Genomic DNA, 21,919 nt, shown 5'->3' on the forward strand with positions numbered 1-21,919 from the left:
GGCTGTGCCAATTTTAGATATCAGTGTCTATAAAAATGTGATCAAAAATTTTTTATTTCTTACATTTGTAATGCAATAATTCCCAATACAGTATCCTTATTTTTTGGTTTATTGTCAACAGCAATGTTTGCATATTTCTCCACAAATACAGTTTTATAAAACATAATGTTTATTAAGACCTTAGTTCTATAATCTGTGTATTTTAGGCTGCACAAGAGAAAGAGGAGCTTCAGCGTGAAGGGGATGAACTGGATGGTAAAATCCGCAAGGCAGAAAAAGAAATAAGAGCTTTAGAAAATACATTGCATGTCATCAATAGCCGGAATTCGACCTACAGAAAATCTTTTAATAAAGTCACAGAAACAAGTGGGTATGATGTAGCATTTTGACAGTAAGTGTTCGGCCGTAGATCACACTGCAGCATTCCACCACCTCTTATGCTGAGAGTTTATATTCATATTTAGCATATCAGTCTGCACTATACTGGTCTTCACCATATTGTTGATAAGACAAATACTGCTGAAAAACACATTTATAAGCCAGCCTTAACCTTCATACATTATTTTTATAACTAGTCTTACTTGCTTGTAAACAGTCACTAGTCAAGGAAAATCCAAAATGTATTCAAACAGCAACTTTCCTTCCTAAAAAAACACATACAAATCTTTTTTGATACAGTATATATTTTTTGGTTAAATAATAGGTGAAGAATATGAAGAAAAATTGAAACTCGAGGAACAAAAGAGAGCAGTGGAAGAGAAATACAAATACAAAAAAAGACAAATCCGTGAGCTACAGGAAGATACAAAGGTATTTGTTTTTTAACAATGCATATTATATATACATTACCCATACCGTAAATGCACTGGTGTGAAAGAAGAGAATACACATAGGTGGCATGATAATGGAATCCATTGTGTAACAGAATTATCTTTATTTTTGTAATTTTCTTTTTCCTCTTACATCAATTTGTATATTGCTGATGATTGATTCCTAAAGTGTGATGTGACAGTGTAAAAATGCTACATAAAATAAACTTTCATTTTACTTTTGTATTCAACCAGTCAGTCAACATCAAACCTGAAATATTCTAACAAAGGGTCACGGGGGTCTGCTGGAGCCAATCCCAGCCTACACGGGGCGCATAGCAGGAAACAAACTCAGGGCATTGCGCCACACACACACACACCAAGCACACACTAGGGACAATTTAGGATCACCAATGCACCAAACCTGCATGTCTTTGGACTGTGGGAGGAAACCCACACAGACACGGGAAGAACATGCAAACTCCATGCAGGGAGGATCCGGGAAGTGAACCCGGGTCTCCTTACTGTGAGGCAGCAATGCTACCACTGCACCACCCTGTGTTCAACCAATTAATTTGAATTTGGATTGACTTCTTTATTCTTCTGTATTACCAATCAATCAGTTATTCTTTACTTTATTTAGCACTCGTTATAGATGCATGCCATCGCTGGATGTTTTCCATAGCAAACAAAAATACCTTCAAAAATCATGAGTAAATACAACAGCTTTCAAAAACATCACATGTAAAGTATACATAAGTGCTTCAGGATTAGTACAGTTGTTACTGAAGAATTGAATAGGAAGACGCAATTTGGAATACAAGAGACTTTCAAGGGAGCACCTTCAGGAGAACAGGGGCTGCAAAGCATCTGGAATTTTGAAAAGGCCACCATTGAATGATTTTAGGGGACTTTCAGGTTGATACGATAAGAGTAACACTGGACAGTTTAGTAAATCAGGAGAATGGCTTTGAATAGAACAGAATGGGTGAATGTGTGCTTAGCGAGTCAGCACATTGACAGCAGTGATTCATACTTGTTACAGGTCCTGCAGGGAAGCTATTAAAAGAAAAGAAATGCAATAATCCAGGCGAGATTTCATGAAGGCATAGCAGGATGCTTCTGTATCAGATAAAGAGAACAAAAACATTTATGTATATCATTTTTAATTTTCATATAAAAGTGTAGCTTAGAGCATTTTACATCAAGTAAAATAAGAATTACAATTATAAAAAAAACAGACAGGACAGTATAAATGAGTAAAATAAAAAATAGAAGAGTTCCTAATGGAATTAAGCATAACCTAAGTTGCACGAAAACACTCTCAGACAGCAGTCTAAATATTAAAAGAGGAAAGGAGAGGTTGGGAACATGCGCTGGTGGCACATTGATCCACCCACCAAACTAGGAACCATCTGGATTGGGACCCAAGTGAAGTGGGTGACAACTTTAAAAGGACAATACCTAAATTCTGCCTGTATATCCCAGAAACTGTCAACTTGTACAATGTTACTTTTATTACAGGCAATGACCACCACACTTGAATCTCTAATCAGTGATGAAAGGACACAGCTTGAAGGAAATAAGGAGATGGAAAGTAAGATTCTGAGCTTGACTAAGGAGCTGGACTCTCAAAAGGAAAAGCTAGAGAGAGTAACGAAACAGGTAGGTGAGAAGACAGACCTCTAATACAAAATTTACTATCATTTTAAACTTTTATGATACTCTGCTGTGATGCTGAGCAAAGTTCACTACTTACAATTTATTTTTGATACCAAATTTATATTAAGTAACCAAATACAAATTAGAGTAAAACACATACAACAAAGAAAATGTCAGCATACTGTATATAACAACATACAACACACTCTGTTAGTGCGTAAAGTGGTGAGAAGTATGTTGGTAATCCCTGGAGAAGTTTGTGTATCATAACTTCCCTTGGTTATGGAGGATCTTTTATTGAAAGTCATGAAGAAGCAGCAGCAAGTATGTACCAAGGCTGAAGTTGGAGGATGAACATTTGTTTAAAAATATTAGTAGCAAGTGTGAAATAGATTTCAGAATCATCTGGTTTAAATGGCAAAAAGGAAGTGATGAAAAAATGTCAAAAAAGAAACCTTCAGTTAAATAAAGGGACCACCACCCAGACAAAAAGGAAACATGGTGGTAAAAAGTTGTGGTAGAAATGGCTATAGGGTAAATGATTAGAAGCTATAAGGACTAACAGGGCAAAAAAGGGCAGAAAGTAACAGGGCAACCTATTGGGAAACAAAGCAAAATGCTAGAAGGGCAGTTGCAATGATGCATTCCAGAATACAAAGGAAAGGGTGATAATAAGTGTTCAGAATGTGCTACAAAAGATGATGTGGGCATTGAGGAGGTTATTTGTGGATTAATGGCGTTTGTGGTTGATGTCAATGCACCAAGCAATAAGGACAGCATATGGTGATAGCCTGAGTTCTGAGACAAAGGTGGGACTTCACCTCAGATCTGTTCTGAGTCTGTTCCTTATTGTTATAATGATGGAGGCGGTGACCAGACAAGTGTATGAAGGATTGTTGTGGAAGCTTTGGTATGCGGATGACAAAAATTGTTGTGGATTAAAAAAAAAATACTGAAATGATAAGCTGGTTTGAATAGGAAAGACCAAGGTGATTATTGAAGACATTTGGGCAAGAGGTGTGGAAGAGATGGGCATATGGCTATGGCTTGTTCAGTATATGGCAAGTGCATAATGGATGCATTGATGTAAAGTGAATTCTACAGGCAGGAAGAGTGACCTTTGTTGGTATAGTGTGTGAGAGGGGTGCAGAATGCTGATGTAGTTAGTGTAAATTGAGAAATCAGTAATGGAGCTGTTTGGCAGCTTACATTTTAAATGCAGAAATAAAAATGCAGGCAAAGTAGTGATAGCCAGGTGTGAGAGGTGCTTGTAAGGAAATCTGGAAGTTATCTTCCATTCTGACTCCTAAAGGTGTCTTGCTGTAAGGGAAAGGTTTATGAAATCTGAGGGATAGTAATATCCTCTATATGGGAAAGAGACATGGGACAGATGTGTGGAGTGTCATAGAGCTGACAGGAAGAGCAATGCTGAATTATGATAAAAACTTTGTGTGGAGTTGGAAAGTGTTGCTCTGGACAGAAACAGATTAAGATGGTTTAGAAATATGAAGCAAAAGGCAAAAGGTGGTTGTTGGCTGATGAGCTGCATCAAGATAGAGAGGAAGATACAGGGAATGACACCCTAGATCACAGGTGTCAAACTCCAGGCCTGGAGGGCCGCAGTGGGTGCAGGTTTTCTTTCTAACCCTTTTCCTAATCAGTGCCCAGTATTCACTGCTAATTAACTTCTTTTCCCTCTATTTTAATAGCCCTGTTTTTAAGGATTAAGTCTTCTGAATTGATTCTTTTCTTCATTAAATGACAGCTAAACAGAAATGAGACATGAAACGAGCCAACAGATGACCAGCTAAATTGGGGCTTCAAACTCCAACCAGTTCCTTATTGAGAAGCTAATTCTTGCTGTTAATTAAACCCGTTATTCAATTCCATGGCTCGTTGCTACTCTCTTTTTGCCACAGCAGACATTTCCAAAACTGTTGATATTCTGCTTTTTTCTAAGAACTCCTAAAGTGTTTTGGTAACCTGGGGGATCAACCTTACTGAGACCTTCATCTTTATTTTCAGATTTTGTTTGATGGGTACAGGTGAGCTGGTCATGTCCTGCTTGTTTTATGTCTCATTACTGTCCGGCTGCTAATTAAGGAAAAACAACTAAGGGGCCTGAGTCAAGCTAATTAAAGCTGAGGCTAAAGAAGTTAATTAGCATCAAAAACTGGTCACTAATTAAGAAGATGGATAGAATGAAAACCTGCAGCCACTGCGGCCCTCCAGGACTGGAGTTCGACACCCCTGCGCCTAGATGGAGGGCAAAGAGGACATGGTTAAAAATGGTATTAGATGATATGAAAACATTGTGTCACCCCAAAAGATGCCAAGGAGTGAGGAGGAAAACAAATATTTACAGGGCAAGTAACCAAATTGGGTAAACCTTTGAAATGGCCATTACACTATCAGAATAACCATTTACATAAACCCTGTTCCTGTAATGATACATATCCATATGTTATCAGACAATGCACACTGGAGGATTATTTTTCATGTACTATCAATGCTTGTTTTGAATATTTATTTCTAATTATTTATTTAAGGTATGCATTTTCTTGTATGGAGCAAACTGATACAGTGTAGTTGTTTTTGAACCATAATGAATACATGAATGTTCAGTGCTGCTTTAAAAGTGGACTTAAGTTTCTTCTCTGTATGTAGCATTAAGCCATTCCTATTTCTTTTACAAGTTGTGACTCTTTTCCTGTTTTACTTATTATCCACTGTAAGCTGGTGTAAACTGATACTGCGAGGTAATACTTAATTTGTTTTTAATAAGAAATTTTTAAACAAAGATAAGGCTGTATGCATATACTACAAGTGAGTGTGTATGCCAAAAAGCACACATCAGTTATAAAAAAAGCTACAGTTAAGCTACATTCTGTTTTAATGTGAAAACTATGGGTCTACATACAGTAAAAGCAAAATGTTTAAAATGTATCAAAAGACTTTTAACAACACTGTCCTTCTGCAATCAGTGTGCAAAATTGGCCAGAGAAATTCAATCTGCAAAACACAGTGGAACTGAAATCCCAGCAGAACAAGATATACGCCTGCGTGAATTAAGAGATTTTAACAAGTCCATTAACAAGTTATTGGTTGAAGCAATGGCTGACCACTCTGACCTGTCGTCTATACTTCAGATATATTTTCAACAGGTTTGTCAATTATTTTTTCTTTGGAAAGTTATAAAACAGGCCAATTCTATTTGATTTAAAATCATTTTATTAAACATTTTCATTTGTTTTTCCTAAAGGTTTAGTCCTATATATTTAGTACTGTAATCAGCCAAAATAAAATTAAGAACATTTATATGAAAAAGAGACAACTTTAGAAAAAATAAAACGGATAATTATCCTTAACTTAGACCAAGATATCTCAAGAGATTCTGTTAGTGTTGGGTGTATTCATGGACAATATTTAAAGATACACATCTAGATCTTTTGTTTACTATTTATGCCTACATTTTCTTTACATCTAAGGCTCAGCTACCACTACCAACAACAATTTCAACCCCTGGTAGTAGGCAGAGTTCACGGCTTTCATCATCCAGGAGCTCCATATCCTCCGGCAGGTTAGTACAGAACCCTCAAATTGCATTAACTAGATAAGTAGAAATCTAGGTTACCAGGTGTACCTGTAAAATTTGGACATGGGAAATTTCATATTCTGCTTTTGTAAATTGACGTGACTACATCACTTGGATGAACCCCGATATGGTTTCTGTTGAAAGGTACATCAGTGTAATGCTGTCACAATCTCAGTATGTATACAGAGATTTTCTGCTGTTATAGTCCTTAGACATACAGATGCTCAACCCCCAATTGAATTTGCTGCCAAGACACAGTCGTATGAAAAAGTCTGGGAACCCCTCTTAATTCTTTGGATTTTTGTTTATCATTGGCTAAGAAGTAGCAACTTCCCTTTAATATATGACATGCCTTATGGAAACAGTAGTATTTCAGCAGTGACATTAAGTTTATTGGATTAACAGAAATATGAAATATGTATCATAAAAAAATTACACAGGTGCATACATTTGGGCACCCCATGACAGATATTACATCAATACTTAGTTGAGCCCCCTTTTGTAAACATAACAGCCTCTAGACACCTCCTATAGCCTTTGATGAGTGTTTGGATTCTGGATGGAGGTATTTTTGACCATTCTTCCATACAAAATCTCTCCAGTTCAGTTAAATTTAATGGCTGCCGAGCAAGGATAGCCTTGCTTCAAATCAAGCCACAGATTTTCAATAAAATTCAAGTCAGGGGACTGTGATGGCCATTCCAGAACATTGTACTTCTTCCTTTGCATGAATGCTTTTGTAGATTTTGAAATGTGTTTTGGGTCATTGTCTTGTTGGAATATTCGACCCCTGCGTAACTTCAACTTTGTGACTGATGCTTGAACATTATCCTGTTGATATTGGGTTGAATTCATCTGACCCTCGACTTTAACAAAGGCCCCAGTCCCTGAACTAGCCACACAGCCCCACAGCATGATGGAACCTCCACCAAATTTGACAGTAGGTAACAGGTGTTTTTCTTGGAATGCGGTGTTCTTCTTCCGCCATGCAAAATGCTTTTTGTTAGGACCAAATAACTCAATTTTTGTCTCATCAGTCCAAAGCACTTTGTTCCAAAATTAATCTGGTTTGTCTAAATGAGCATTTGCATACAACAAGCGACTCTGTTTGTGGCGTGAGTGCAGAAAGGGCTTCTTCCTCATCACCCTGCCATACAGATGTTCTTTGTGCAAATTGTGCTGAATTGTAGAATGATGTACAGATACAACTGACCACCTTAAATACCTTTTCTCATGATTGGACACATCTGTCTATGAAGTTCAAGGTTTAACGAGCTAATCAAACCAATTTGGTGTTGCAAGTAATCAGTATTGAACAGCTACATGCATTCAAATCAGCAAAATTACAAGGGGACCCAAATTTTTTGCACAGCCCGTTTTTCACATTTGATTTAATTTCATACAACTAAATACTGCTTAATTTAAAATCTTTGTTCGGAAAACACCCCAGTACACAGATGTTCCTAGGAAATGAGACATACCACTGTTATCTTTTTTGTTGAAAGTAGAGAAAATTATTATGCAGGCTGAGAGGGGTTCCAAAACTTTTTCATATGACTGTAAGCTCTGACTCCACATTATCACCAGAACAGAACTATAAGATAAAACCCATTCAGAAGGTTTGCAAGTTAAAAATAAGTATTGATTTGTTTCAGAAAGTTGGAACTGCTACGTTCTGAATAATATATTAAAATTGTTTGTTTTTTAGTGGATCCATCTCTTTAAGAAGCAGCCCCAGGATGGCAGCAGCGAAGTCACCCATGAAGACTGTTAATTTAGGACTAGGGCTGTCCGTGTCATCCCCACCTCTTACAACGACCACACCTCGAGAATCTCGTCCTGGCAGTGCAGCTAGTAGCAACAGCAGTTTAAAGTAGTATTAACATAATTATACATTGTGGTTTTTAAAATGCAGGATACTGTAAACAATACATGAACTGGACTTTTTAATTTTATTACATTATAGATGTAAATTTTACATGAAAGTACATAGAAAAAAAAATATGATTTTGGTTTTTGACACCAAGCTGAATTAAATATTGACACAGCTTGTAATATGTTTTCACCTGCATTTCTGTAAACATAAATAAAACCAGCACTCACTGTTTTTAGATATACCTTTGTATTTCACTTTGACCTTACCAAAATTTTCAGATTAACGTTTGACTGTTAAAAGCACAATATATGGAAAATAATGGAATCCTTGTCATATTCTTTTATACCATCTTAAGAAAGTCTGAAATAACTGGCTACAATTGATTTGCACAAGACAGTGAATTTTACAAAAGTAAAAAAAGTGACAAAAGAAAATCAATGACATTTAAAGAGTTTTTATTTTTTTATACATTTCTCTTTTTCAAACTGTGCAATCTGGCTAAATATATCTAACAAATTTGATGGAAGGCTCCTTTTTGAACTTGTTTCTGGAATACTGGTACTATTCTTTTTTCTGGCCACAGGCAGCATACTTTCTTCATTATGCAATTTCACCCCACTGACAGAATTTCTTTTATTGCCTTGGTTTGAATAATCTTTGTCTTCAAGATTATCCTTTCCGGTATAGGATTTGCTACTATTATTGTCCTGAGAATAAGAATCTCGTTGTTTGTTTCCATATCTATCAGATGTGTGAGAGTATTCAGAACCTACTGAAGAGGAAGAATACTTCCGTGACCGGCTTTTATCAAAATTTCTGGACAAATCACAATTAGTGCTCAAATCTTGGGAATGATGCTTTGAAATGATGCTCACCTCCTCTTTGTCCTTTTCTCTTCTTTTATCATGCAAGGGGTTTGGTGGATTATACCTATAATCTGGGTATTTTCCATCTAAACTATATCTAGTTTTTCCTTTACTGGTAAAAGCATAGACTTGGCTACTATGAAAAGAATCTATAGAGTCATCTGACCTACCTCGTCCATCCTCAACGATCTCTACAGATGATGACGACATTGAGCGAGAATAGCTTTTTCCCTTGATTACATCCATCTGCATGACAGATTTTTCTTGCCACTTTATTTCATCAGTCATTTCCCGATTCATGAAAGATGCAGATGTGTTTGTTGGAAGTGGATACAATTCCTCTTTACCATCAGCAGATCTTCCTCCTAGTGAATCTGCCTTGCAAGTGTGCTTTTTATCACGGACTGATGAATCAGAATGCTTTCTCTTTCTTTTTTTGCCCTTTTTGTGAGAAGAGGAAGAGGAGTCGGCTGAACTACTAGATGAAGATGATGTTGATGAAGAAGATCTTTTTCTTTTTTGCTTTAATCTAGCATAAAATGTAAATCATAAAACATATGAGACATAAAAACTGAAGGGTTACATTAAAATATTATTGCTTGTACTCACTGTGTAGCTAAACTGAAAAGCCAATCATTTTAAGACAATTTCTCCAGAAAGCAATATTGAAATTAAATTATTTACTCTCCCTCTTGCCTAAAGGTAATTTACGACCTTTCTTTTCACTTTATTTAATGCTTCCAAACCTTCAATGCATATATTACAGACCAAAACAGTGCTAAAATAAGCAAACTATCTAAAAATTATGCTGAGATACTCCATCTCCAATGTTTGATACACAGCATACATGAAAAAAAGTGAATACTTACTGATATTTTCACTTTAGTAACATTATATAAATAAGAAAGTGATTAAATATAATTTAATGTTATTATGGTTTTTAATCCTATTACAGTAATTTTCTTGCTGTATAATACAATGTACACAAAACTCTCCATATGCTTCAAAAATAATTATTTTCACTGCAAGGCACAAAAATATAAAGATTTGAATTCAAAACATGGCTAAAATGATTACTGCAGGAGGTCAATGTATTACCTGAATTGAATAAAAAAAAATTGTTTTCTTTTACCTTTTTTCTTCTTTTAATAGCTTACGCAATTTTTCTGCAGCACTTGTTTTCACGGTTTTATGCTTTTCTTTTTCTTTTGCTGCCTCCTCTTCTTTTAACTGCAGGGATTTCTTTATTGGAGTCCATTAGCACAGTAAGACAGCAAATATACATTGCAGCATTGAAAATTTTAAATCAACAGAGATCAAGAACAGCATATATTTTTAAGGTATTGAAATTCATTGCCATTTTCAATTTGTAAATTAAATGTAAACAAAACATTATAGTATATAATCATCATTTTGTCATGCACAAATGAAAACAATTGAGCCAAAAAAGAAAACCACAATATTTAAAATTCCACCACAATTACAGGCAACAATTTATAAATATAGATAAAAAAAAATACAGAAATTAGTTTTGCACATATTAAATGCAATTGCATTATATTTAGTTTCAGAATTTTAAAATATAAAGGAGTTTTTATTACCCACAGCGAATGACATCCAAATATACAAACCAGGATGTAATCCAGAGTTCCAGTTTGTTTCAATCAGATGTAGCAACATTAACCGCAGCAATCCAGTAAAGTCATGAAGCAAAGTCCCGGACCAGAGACATGTACATGAGAAAACACTCCATCAGTAATTCATGAAATATAGGAGATAAAGACATTGTACTCTGGCTTTGTTAAATTTCTTTTTTGAGTTCTGCACAACATTCATCTTAAAAAATCTCTATTCAAAGTAAAATAAAAGATATATGATAAATTTCACACAAATATACACCAAATGGATAGATAGAAAAATGGCACAAACAATAACATTAAATATCTAAATTCATGGCATAATTCCATACAGACTAAATATTGTCTTTTCCAATAGTAAGGTAGAAAGTTAGAATACAACAGAAATGAATAGTCATATTGATAAAATAACACATTTCATAATAGGAAATTACAGTCACTTTATAAAGTAATTACTGAGAAGTCAAGCCTTATAAAAGTGGCAATGCTATGGATACTGTGTTAAGCTCCTAATCCTAAATGAGAACCATTTTAAAATGAAAAATGTCAGTGATAAATGATAGCAGAGTGCTGTTTTTATTTGTCTAATTCTTTCTTCTAGTACCTGAATTACAGGATGCATTCAAGATACAAACAGAACTATGAAAGAAAACTTGAAAATAGCAGAGGTAAATTGAAACAGTAAGGATCCACATACGTTTGCTGCTACATTTCTAAATGTATTAAAGGCTACACAAAGCTCAGTTTTCATCTGTTGAGTGTTGCATACCCCCACCTTCCCACTTCCATTACACTTTTGCTTCACCTTTGCACCACTTTCATTAACTAACAAAATCACTGGCTGTGAATGACGGGACACACTGCTGTATCCGTTAGTAACCAGGCTCAACAATTTTTCCTCGATATACATGAAAATTAGTTAACTTATTCTGGATTTTGTTCAATTTCCACATATTTTTTTTAAACGGCTAGCATTAGAAAACAAACTGGTGCAAAACATTGTGGGCAATGTCGGTCCTGGAGAGACGCAGTGGCTGCAGGTTTTTGTTCCAGCCCAGTTTCTTAATGAGAAGTCAATTATTGCAGATGAAGAAGCACTTACTGCTCAGGTGACATCTTGATGCTTCATTTTAGTGGTGTCGCTTGTTAAGGTTCCCCACCCTTAATTGCTTATTTCAATCTTTAACCATTACATTCATTGTTTTAATGGCTCCTTATTAGCAATAAGATGTAATTGATAAAACAGCCAGTTTTCCACTCCTTTCTTTTTGCCCCATTTACATCTGTGTGTGCTCATCATGCACTGTTTGATTTAATAAAACACTTAAAGGAAAAATGTAACACTGAAGATTACCCGTTTTAGGCTTCAAATCATTTGGAGGATAACATTGGAAAGAAATAAAATCTGTGATAGAAGAACTTAATATTGCAGACTAACAAGCCACAAAATTAAATAAGGTCTGAGATTGGCAAGGATTGGTTTCTAATTAAGCAATTGGGTTGGAATGAAAACCTGTAGCCACTGCGGCTCTCCAGGACCGACATTGCTTACCCCTGGGCTAGGCTAAACACCCTCATTTGTCTTTACCAGTAACTCTTTGGGATTGTTTCACTTGACTCACTGTCCTATGCAAATTATATATGGCCTTAGTGAAATGTTGCAAGGTTACAAAATTGTATTTATTTGCAAATACATAGACCTTGGAAATTCCCAAAAATTGCGTTAAATTGTGATTTCTGGGATGTGTTTCCTGGATTTCTTGACTCCGCTTTGTTGAAAAGCAAATCCCTAGCTCAAGGTTATTTAATATCTGCAAGTGTGAAAAAGGCTAATATCTCATAACACAGCAAAATCATGGAACACGTTCTATTGAAGTTATCTGATATTCACATTAAATTTATGTAACAGCATAAATTACATTATACAAACTAGGCTGGTGTAGAAATTAAGCAGTTAAAAAGGAGATTTCTGTATGTACATTTTTCAAAATTTCAAGATCACACCACAAAGTCTGGATGCCTTGCCTTGTATTGCAATGTCAAACTCTTAACATTAATTTAAGAAATAACAGTCAGAGTTCCAGTGAAGACATTTAACCATTTTTCTTGCAGCACATATTGCTTCTATCATGTGAACATTCTTTATGAATATGATAGAATAAGTGCCTGAATGCAGAGAATACTAAAAACATAAATGGATCATTGTCATCATAATGTATAAATAACCTGCAACCACAGGACATTAGTAGTAATGGAAAAAAACAATATTGTGTTGTAGGAGATATCTTAATGCTTAATTTCAACATTAACATACCACAGATATATACAGAATTTATAATTAATTAAAATGTGTATGCAGTGGAATTGTATTAACAGTAATTGCAGAAAACTTTTTTTTTTTAATATATTGACCGATTTTAAATATGTTACCTGTCAGCTATGTTGTATACTTTCTATAAAAAATATAGTGATCCATTCTAATATTCTAAGCAGAACAGGCATTTTACATTAAGCTAGCCATAAAAATTCTCACCTATAAATTACAGAAATTTTATGTACTAGTGGTACTTCAAATATAACACTCTATCAATGTTAATTATATTTACCAATATCTTCTTGAAATTTGATGATGGCCCTTGTAAATAAATTATCAAACACAGTTATAAAATACATTCCTAAGTGAATAACTTCATATTAAAAAAACTGTTTTGTTAAAAATTAATGTGAATACAGAAATGTAAACAGTCTCACCTGGATATGTTTCTGTAATTTCCTTAATGCTTCTTCTGCTTCCTGAAAGGTCTCATCCAAAGCTAGTGCCTTCCTGTACAATCCCTCTGCAGTTACAAGCTTTTCTTCATCTTCTAGCCTATTATAAACAATCTATTAATTCTTTTAGCTGCATAACTAGAAGCAATTCACTAATTTTACGGCTAATGTACTCTGCATTTTAAAAATGATAAAACACACAATATATATCTATCTATATTATCACATTCTAGTGCTAGATATATTAGTGCAGTTCATAAATATTTGAATAGTGAGATGATTGTTATCAGTGTATCCTGGCAGAGTGGCGGCTCACTGGGTAAAGGATCTGTGCTGGTAACTAGAACGTTGCCAGTATGAATCCCAGCAGTGCCAGAACGAATACTATTCTGTTAGGCCTGTGAGCAAGGTCCTTAACCTGCAAGTGCTCCTGGGGTGCAGCATAAATAGCTCTCCCTGTGTTCTGACACCAGGACCTGTTCTGCTCTGTCCAGGACTGCACTGTAGTTACACCTTGTATCAAGGGTTTGTTGTCCTTTGTCTTGTCTTCGGCAAAAGAAATGTATTGAGGACTGTTTAGATCATTCAAGAACATTCCATTGTTCGGCCCCAATAGCAATATGCTTTGATGCATTGTCCAGCTGCAGTATAAAGCACCATCCAATGAATTCTGACATATTCTACTGAATCTAAGAAAATGCCTCTATATACCTTAGAATTAATCTTGTTGCTTTTATCAGAAGTCACCTCATTAATGAGTGCAAATGAACCAATTACAGTTGAAGGCTCTCTTTCATAAGAAAGGTGACATTCTTAGTGTTATGAGCTGTTCCTCCTTTCTCCACAACTTTCCCTTTCCATAACCCTAATACAGATGAGTGTTCATCTCCTCAGTCCATAAAATGCTGTTAGAAAATGTACAGATTTTTTGATATACTTCCTAGCAGACTATAATCTGCCATTTCCGTTTTTAAGTTTTACCAGTGTTAAACCTTCTGAATTTATCCTTGTGCAATCTTAACTGTATGGTTGTCTTGGACATGGCTATACCTATATCCAGTAGGGCATTTTTAATCTGGCCAACAACCGAAAAGGATTTTTCTTAAAAAGTATAAGTATTCTTCTGACATTCTCTGCATTACGTACTCTTCCTTGGTTTACTAGGCCATTTGGTGCTCCACAGCACACCAGTACAATCTTTCTTACCAAACAGTTTACTTTGGCAAACCTAAAGTTTTGACTGTCTCAGGTAGTTTCTTTAAAGCCTGATTCTCTTCTTATCTGGCACTGACACCTCTTTGATCCTCGTGTTGAGTTAAAACAGTAACAGATTCCAAAAGAAAATATCAGACCTGTAGGCCTTTTATAAGATTAATTGTGCATGACTTTACAATGTAATAACACACATGGCCAGGGAGCAGCTGAACAGCCAACTGTCCAATTACTTTTCGTTCAAAAGTAACTGAAGGAGCTACATATAAAAAGTAATGCAATTCCCATTCACACATTTTTAATGTAGATACCATCAATTTAATTTCGAACATCTATTCTAAAAGGTCATATTCTTTGTTACAATTTAGTATCAGTATGGTTGGTAGTGAGCTACACTAACAGCAATCATGCAACTGTCCAAATACTTATGAAATGCACTGTATACATACTTTGTATGTATATATTCATCCATCCATTTTGTAAACCTGCTTATGCAGAACAGGGTCACAGGAAAGCTGGAGTCTAACCCAGCAAGCATTGGGCACAAGGTTGTAACAATTCTTCCTGGACAGGGTACAAGCCCATCACACGGAAAACGCACTCTCTCACACACACATTTTATATATACATAAAATCATTAAGGGATCCTCAATCATATTTTTTCGAATAAACTCACAAGGTGGACTTTTATTGCTTTGCTTCTCTGGACTACTTAACATGAATCCCTAAGATGATGACTCTTCATTATGAAGCAACATTACTTTGTCTGCTGTGCTAGTGCAAAATTAAGTTTTCTCAACTTTTCCCTCTTTGTTTGAACCTAAAGCAGGGAAGGGAGATGTATGAAAATGTTTCCCATTGCTTATTTATATTTACACTAGCTGTGGTAGCTGTCTAAGACAGGTTGATATCCAAGTAGCTAATGGAGATTTTAGTGTTAATATTTGTAGTGCATCATGCAATGTCTCTGCATATGTCTTTGTTATATGCCATTTGTTACAGGATGTGTAAAAGAAGTGTTTGTGTAGCACCATCTATTGGAATAATAAATACCATGCATTTTATTACTACAAAGGTTTGTGACGTGGCATCTTTTGGAACAACAGGGACATAGCAACCAGATGGATATACAGACACTTATCCTTTTTATTTAGGTGGATATATATATATATATATATATATATATATATATATATATATATATATTTATTTGATTACTGGCTATTATGCAATGTTGGAACTTTTATAGGAATGGAAGCTCCAGCTTTCAAATTCAGTTAATGAATTAACAGACACAAATATATATATATATATATATATATATATATATATATATATATTTAGATTCAGAAAGGGTATCAAAGAATGTTTATTTTTAAAGCCTTATAAGCACAAGTCAAAAAGAAGCTAAGAAAAGCTACATTCAGAGCCCTCTAGACATGAAATAACACCCTTTAGTCAAAAGTTTAAACTGTGCTCCATGACAAGACAGAGATGAGAGTTCTTTCTCAGAATTAAAAGAATGCAAACATAAAAGAATGCAAACATATCTTCCTCTTCAAAGGAATGTGTGTCAGGAGCAGAAAATGTCAGAGAGCGCGAGAGAAAAGCAAACAATCAAAATCAATACGTGCTGTTGGGCTTTTAAAGCACCGCGATAAAGCGGCCACAAAGAAGGGAGCAATGTGAAGGTAGTCTTTCAGCATTTTTTTAGAGGAGCGTCCGTATCCTCTAGGCAAACAGCCTCCCTGCTCACACCCCCTCCATCAGGCGCAGAGAATGTCAGAGAGAGTGAGAGAGACAGAGAAAAGCAAACAATCAAGAACTGCATGGGAAGCATATCGTATATCATTGAGGAGTTTTATTTAATACGTAATACATGCTCTGATTGGGTAGCTTCTAAGCCATCCGCCAATAGCATCCCTTGTATGAAATCAACTGGGCAAACCAACTGAGTAAGCATGTACCATAAATTAAAAGACCCATTGTCCGCAGAAATCCACGAACCAGCGAAAAATCCGTGATATATATTTAGATATGCTTACATTTAAAATCCGCGATAGAGTGAAGCCGCGAAAGTTGAAGTGTGATATAGCGAGGGATCATTGTACTGCACAAAGGGCGGAAAACATCCAGCGATGGCATGCATCTATAAAGAGTGCTAAATAAAGTAAAGAATAACTGATTGATTGGTAATACAGAAGAATAAAGGAGTCAATCCAAATTTAAATTAATTGGTTGAACACAGGGCAGCATGGTGGTGCAGTGGTAGCGCTGCTGCCTCACAGTAGGGAGACCTGGGTTCGCTTCCCGGGTCTTCCTTGCGTGGAGTTTGCATGTTCTCCCCGTGTCTGCGTGGGTTTCCTCCTACAGTCCAAAGACATGCAAGTTAGGTGCACTGGCGGTCCTAAATTGTCCCTAGTGTGTGCTTGGGGTGTGTGTGTCCTGTGGTGGGCTGGCGACCTGCCCGATGTTTGTTCCTGCCTTGCGCCCTGTGTTGGCTAGGATTGGCTCCAGCAGACCCCCATGACCCTGTGTTAGGATACAGCAGGTTGGGGAATGACTGACTGACTACTGCACAAATATACATTTGTAAAATCATACAATAGTGTAAAAAGACACAAAAGTGTGGTTCACAATTACTGTATTAGTATTAATACCTTTCCTTTGGAAATGTTTTGAAAGAAAAAAGAAAAAAAAATTAAAAACTCAGATACTTATTTTCAAGAAATATGATATGTATCACACTGTCCAAGCTCTGTATGTAAATTAACTCCTCATGGTTTTTATAGTGATGCCTGAAGTCTACTGTTTGTCAGTGATTAATCAAATTGATCATTGTTACCCTTTACTAGGCATAACAAAACCTTTGTTGCAGGTTAAAATATAATCCTGTAAGATTTACAATGAATCTCCTTGTCTAGTGCTGTTTAGCTGTGCTTTTGAAAGATTAAAATTGGTAAGAAAAAACAAACTGATCTTTGCACAAGTTTTCAAACATTAATAAAGGGATATGTAGTGAATTAAATCCTGGCCTACACTCTTGAGCAGTATAACAGTATAAACTAAATATTCAACTTAAAACATAGTGGCCAGTTCGCTTGACATACTGTATGTGTTTTAACCAAAATTGTTTTCACTTATACTTGAAATGTATTTACTGGAAAAAAAAAAGACGTCAAAATTAAAATGAGAAAATAGAAACACTTACTGTCTTCCTCTTTCCACTAACGTCTGGCAAAGGTATTTTTTTGCATTTCTATGTGTTGAACAGTTCTCTAATGCAAGCTCAAAGTCTTCAATAGCTTTACTTAAGCTGCCCTTTGTAGCATACCTGCGCAACAATATTAAATGACAAAGACAATATCAATCTACAATATACAAAAAGCGTAAATTAATTTGTGCTGAAACACACACGGTTAAACAAAGAAGTCTTATTTACATGATACTGAAGTCATCAAATTAAAAATCATCATAACATAAGCATTCACTAGAGGTTAAGAGAACGCACTGATACTGTGCATTGCCACAACAAAAACCACATGACATGCCAGCTCAGAACCCCATATTAGGACCCGAGTGCAGTAATGTGATGGGCGACACCTCAGCACCACACTAGTTCAGTTTAAATGGAACCAATGTGAGTTTTTTTTTTTTATGGTGGCTGGAGTGCCAATTCTGCCACCAACACCCAAGTTTTCCCTGCAGGTTGGAGGGCCTACATGCAGGGCTGGATGCAGATTAACGTCATTCCCAGGACGGGGCAATTGAAGGTTAAGGGCCTTGCTCAAGTGCCCAATGAAGTAGAGACACTTTTGGCATTTACAGGATTCGAACCGGCAACCTTCCAATTGCCTGTGCAAATCCCGAGCCTCAGAGCGACTAGACCATCTGTAAAAACCTTTAAAATGCAGGCTTAAAAACATCATCTTCTTTCAGCTGCTGCCATTAAGGGTTGCCACAGCGGATCATCCAAAATTGTTGTCCGCATATTGATTTGGCAAAATTTTACACTGGATACCCTTCCTGACATAACCCTCCCCCCAATTTATCCAGGCTTGGGACCAGCACAAAGAAACACACTGGTTTGTGCATCCCCTGTGCTGGGTTAACATGCTTAAAAACATACACACCTTAAATCGTTTCCTTTGCTTTTGTACTTGGGTAAAACTAGATACAACGTAAATATAAAATGAGTGGGGCAACAAAATTCATCTGTCTGTATCCTGAATCTGCTTATACCAGAGGAAATGCCAACACATACTTACAAATATACCTTGCATTTCCCAGCTGCTAGTTGGATATACCAACAGCTGTCAACTCAAAATCTCTGTCCACTTATGGTAGAAATTCCATTCAAGATTTGTGACATATAAAGTTGTTTGTTTTTACCACAATTTTATTTCTACTACATGAAAGTTTTAAAATTGCTGCATTCTTATCGTTCTCAAGGGAACCTTACAAAAGATATTAAGCACATGCTATTCTTAAATCATATGCAAACATGAATAAAAGGTTTGGTCAGACATTACAATTCATTAACCAGTGCAGCATAGAGTCATTAGGGGAATGAACCTACCCTGGGAGTAAGCAAAATTGAACATGCCTACAATAGTAAATAAAAAACTAAGTGGAGAACCAGAACAAAGGGCTGCAACTAATAATTATTTTGGTAGTCGACTATTCGTTCAATTTATTTTTCGATTAGTCACAATTATTTCATGCCTGACTATTTTGATGCCTGCGACCTGTGGTTGCACATCCTGTTCTGGGTTCCAGTGCATGTCTTACTTCATCTGCTCACGTCTGTCAACCTGTGAATGTCACCCTGATGTCTCTGCATTAACACGATTAAAATTAATAATAATCAAATTAAAATAACCAGTGAAACCAGAATTTGAAAATAATCAGATGTTTTTATATTAGTGTGACTTCTGCAAGATGAGCCATGAACACTCTTCCTTTCTCAGTGGACCGCGTACATGCCTTGCACAGTACATGTGCTTTGATCGCCACCAGGTCAAGCTTGTGATAGGCACAAGCAACCGGCCATCTGCATGCTGCTGCTAGCACTGAATAAGCTCACGCCTTCTGGTGTCAGCACGCAGCACCAGGGGAAAAAAAAAAAGAAAGACAAATATATGTGATATTTTGAAGAAATCATTGTATGACTTGAATAGTACCAATCAGAAAACATCATCGCATTAATGCAATATTATTTGAAAACGAACATATCGGGTGTAAATTTGTTACTTGTAAAAGTAAGCTTTTTTTTACTTTTATTTTCTCAGTCTCATTCACTCTCTCCCTCCCCTCCTGATGTGACCCTAATTAACTAGGTAACAGCGCCAGCATAAATTCTCAAGAGACGGCGGCATCACATCTCCAGGATACTTTCATTTCAGATGCTCATACATCGCGATGGTACTATCGTGTAAAGAAAGCTCCGCTTTACATAATCTGCATTCAACTTTTTTTTCTTTTTCGGTGAAATGCTTCCAACACTTTAGAAAGTTTCTGCCTCATTTTTTTTTCCATCTCCTTCCCCTTACTCTATCCAACTCTCCATTGCAACCACGTTTACTTTCCTCTACATTCTTCTTCTCCTCAGACGTTCTTCATTGGTAGGACTGTGTGCTGTCTTGAAAAACAACAACAGACGATACTACCCCCAGACGTTCATGTAGTGCATTGCAGTTACAAAAACCAATGTGGTTCTTTGTGATTGGAGCCTCTGTTGAAGGTTCTGTTTATGACGTGTCGACAATAAAAAATATGCGTCGCCTATTTTTTGTAGTCGACGTTGTTGATTACGTCAACTAATCGTTGCAGCCCTAGTCTTCATATGAAACCTATGTAAATGAAGGAGAGAACATACAGCTCCACACAAAGGACAACACAGCTAAGATAAATAATCATATTCAACCGCTGCAAAGTGGCAAAGTTACCCACATTACCACTGTGTTACCCAGCATAACAAAATGTGCTGTCTCTATCTCTATCATGAGCTACATCTTAATTTCAAATTACAATATACAATATTTGTTTATGCTTTAACTGGAATTCATAGTAAACAGAATAATATCTGAAGATGTAGCAGAAAGTAACTTGCCTGTGCTGCATTTCATTTGGTCTTGTTAATTCTAAATGCTACCCCTACATTATCTATGTTAGGGTATTTCAGTTTATATATGCACATATACAATTACACAACTACATACAAAATTATGGAAAGATTCATAAATAAAAATTACTATACATACACACACTATTTTAATATGATTTTTAAGCACTTTAATTAGACTGTATTTAACTTAAGTGTAAAGGCATGTCATTTTACCACATTCTGCTTACTATCAACGGTAAAGAAAGTGAATATAAATGTCTTTTCATTCACTAGGTAGTAAATGTTAACATTACTCATAAAATGATCATATTGGTGTAAAGAAAAAATACAATTCATAAAATATACGGTGAAGTATGGTGATGTTATTTTTGTCACCTCACATCCATTGAGACATTGGTGAAATCACTAGGTCAAGTTGTCACTTGTGAGAAGTTTCCACATTCACTCTGTCAATGTGGGTTCTTTCTGGGTACACTGACTATTTAAATGGCCCAGTAAAACAGAGTGTGGGAGTTCTGATTAGGGCCCAGTCCTGCTGGAATATGCTCTGTTTTCAACTGACCTTGCAATGGGAAAAGCATGTTCAGAAGATTGATAAATGAAACTAAAAGTACTTACAAAGCACCACGTGCCACCAGTGCTTCTACATTGCACGTATCTATCTCCAAAGCTTTGTTATATTCATTCATTGCTTCCACATGCCGACCGGATTTAAAATGATCCACTCCAATTTTGACACTAAAATTTTTAAGAACACAGAGTTAGAAAAGTATATTTAGGTGACCAACTTGTTATAATTTGGCAATTTTACTATTGATTTATTTCATGAACATTAAGTCAGATAAATACAAATAATTCTAAACTCATTCACTTCATTTTAACTACATGTAATAAGCATCTACTGTACCATTTTAGTGCCCAAGATGCAGATTGCTTCTTCCTGATTGACTTCCAATAATCATCTTCTAAAAAATTTTTGCTTGGAATGAAAATTGTAAAAGTTTATTAATATTTATGAAAACAGATTACTTCTAAAATGAATAATCTGAAACAAACAAAAAAAATATTCTGTACATACCTTTGCAACCCTCTCATAAGAGAAGGAGGCTCTGTTTCACTAAGTCCCAGTTTTCCCAATAAAAACTCAACAACTGATGGATTTGCAAAACCTGTTGTACTCTGTAAAACATTTTCATAAGTCTCTGTGGTACTGCTGGAAACATCAACACTTAGTCTAAAGAGCAAGAGGAAAAAAAAAGTTTATGTGCATTATGATAACAGTAAACACATAAAGAATAAGTCTAAACCAGGATTTGCATATACCATGCCTTCAAATTATTTATACTGTTGGAACCATGGGTGTGTA

The 21,919-nt window shown here is 35.8% G+C and overlaps 2 protein-coding genes across 8 annotated transcripts in view; one reads left to right on the top strand and one right to left on the bottom strand.

The window, feature by feature from the left end:
* Positions 1-8,240, top strand: part of LOC120532951 (coiled-coil domain-containing protein 39-like) — a 42,568-nt gene extending 34,328 nt beyond the window's left edge. The window contains exons 15-20 of the mRNA XM_039759474.1: positions 207-366; positions 704-810; positions 2,334-2,474; positions 5,456-5,635; positions 5,960-6,051; positions 7,775-8,240. Of these exons, the coding sequence (XP_039615408.1) occupies positions 207-366; positions 704-810; positions 2,334-2,474; positions 5,456-5,635; positions 5,960-6,051; positions 7,775-7,943 (849 nt within the window). The 3' untranslated portion in view covers positions 7,944-8,240. The remainder of the gene's footprint in view (positions 1-206; positions 367-703; positions 811-2,333; positions 2,475-5,455; positions 5,636-5,959; positions 6,052-7,774) is intronic.
* A 140-nt stretch (positions 8,241-8,380) lies between these two features.
* ttc14 (tetratricopeptide repeat domain 14) overlaps positions 8,381-21,919 on the bottom strand; it is a 29,035-nt gene continuing 15,496 nt past the window's right edge. For 6 of the 7 annotated variants that reach the window (XM_039759495.1, XM_039759504.1, XM_039759486.1 and 3 more), the window contains exons 7-13: positions 21,632-21,787; positions 21,461-21,532; positions 21,172-21,291; positions 17,638-17,760; positions 13,197-13,314; positions 9,941-10,050; positions 8,381-9,337 (exon numbers count right to left, since the gene is read on the bottom strand). In XM_039759495.1, coding sequence (XP_039615429.1) covers positions 8,398-9,337; positions 9,941-10,050; positions 13,197-13,314; positions 17,638-17,760; positions 21,172-21,291; positions 21,461-21,532; positions 21,632-21,787 — 1,639 coding nt within the window. In that variant the 3' untranslated portion in view covers positions 8,381-8,397. Of the gene's footprint in view, positions 9,338-9,940; positions 10,657-13,196; positions 13,315-17,637; positions 17,761-21,171; positions 21,292-21,460; positions 21,533-21,631; positions 21,788-21,919 lie in introns of those variants that run through there. The other variant, XM_039759543.1, reaches the window with a different exon arrangement.

The sequence above is a fragment of the Polypterus senegalus genome, chromosome 1, assembly GCF_016835505.1.
Source record: "Polypterus senegalus isolate Bchr_013 chromosome 1, ASM1683550v1, whole genome shotgun sequence".
Lineage (NCBI taxonomy): Eukaryota > Metazoa > Chordata > Cladistia > Polypteriformes > Polypteridae > Polypterus > Polypterus senegalus.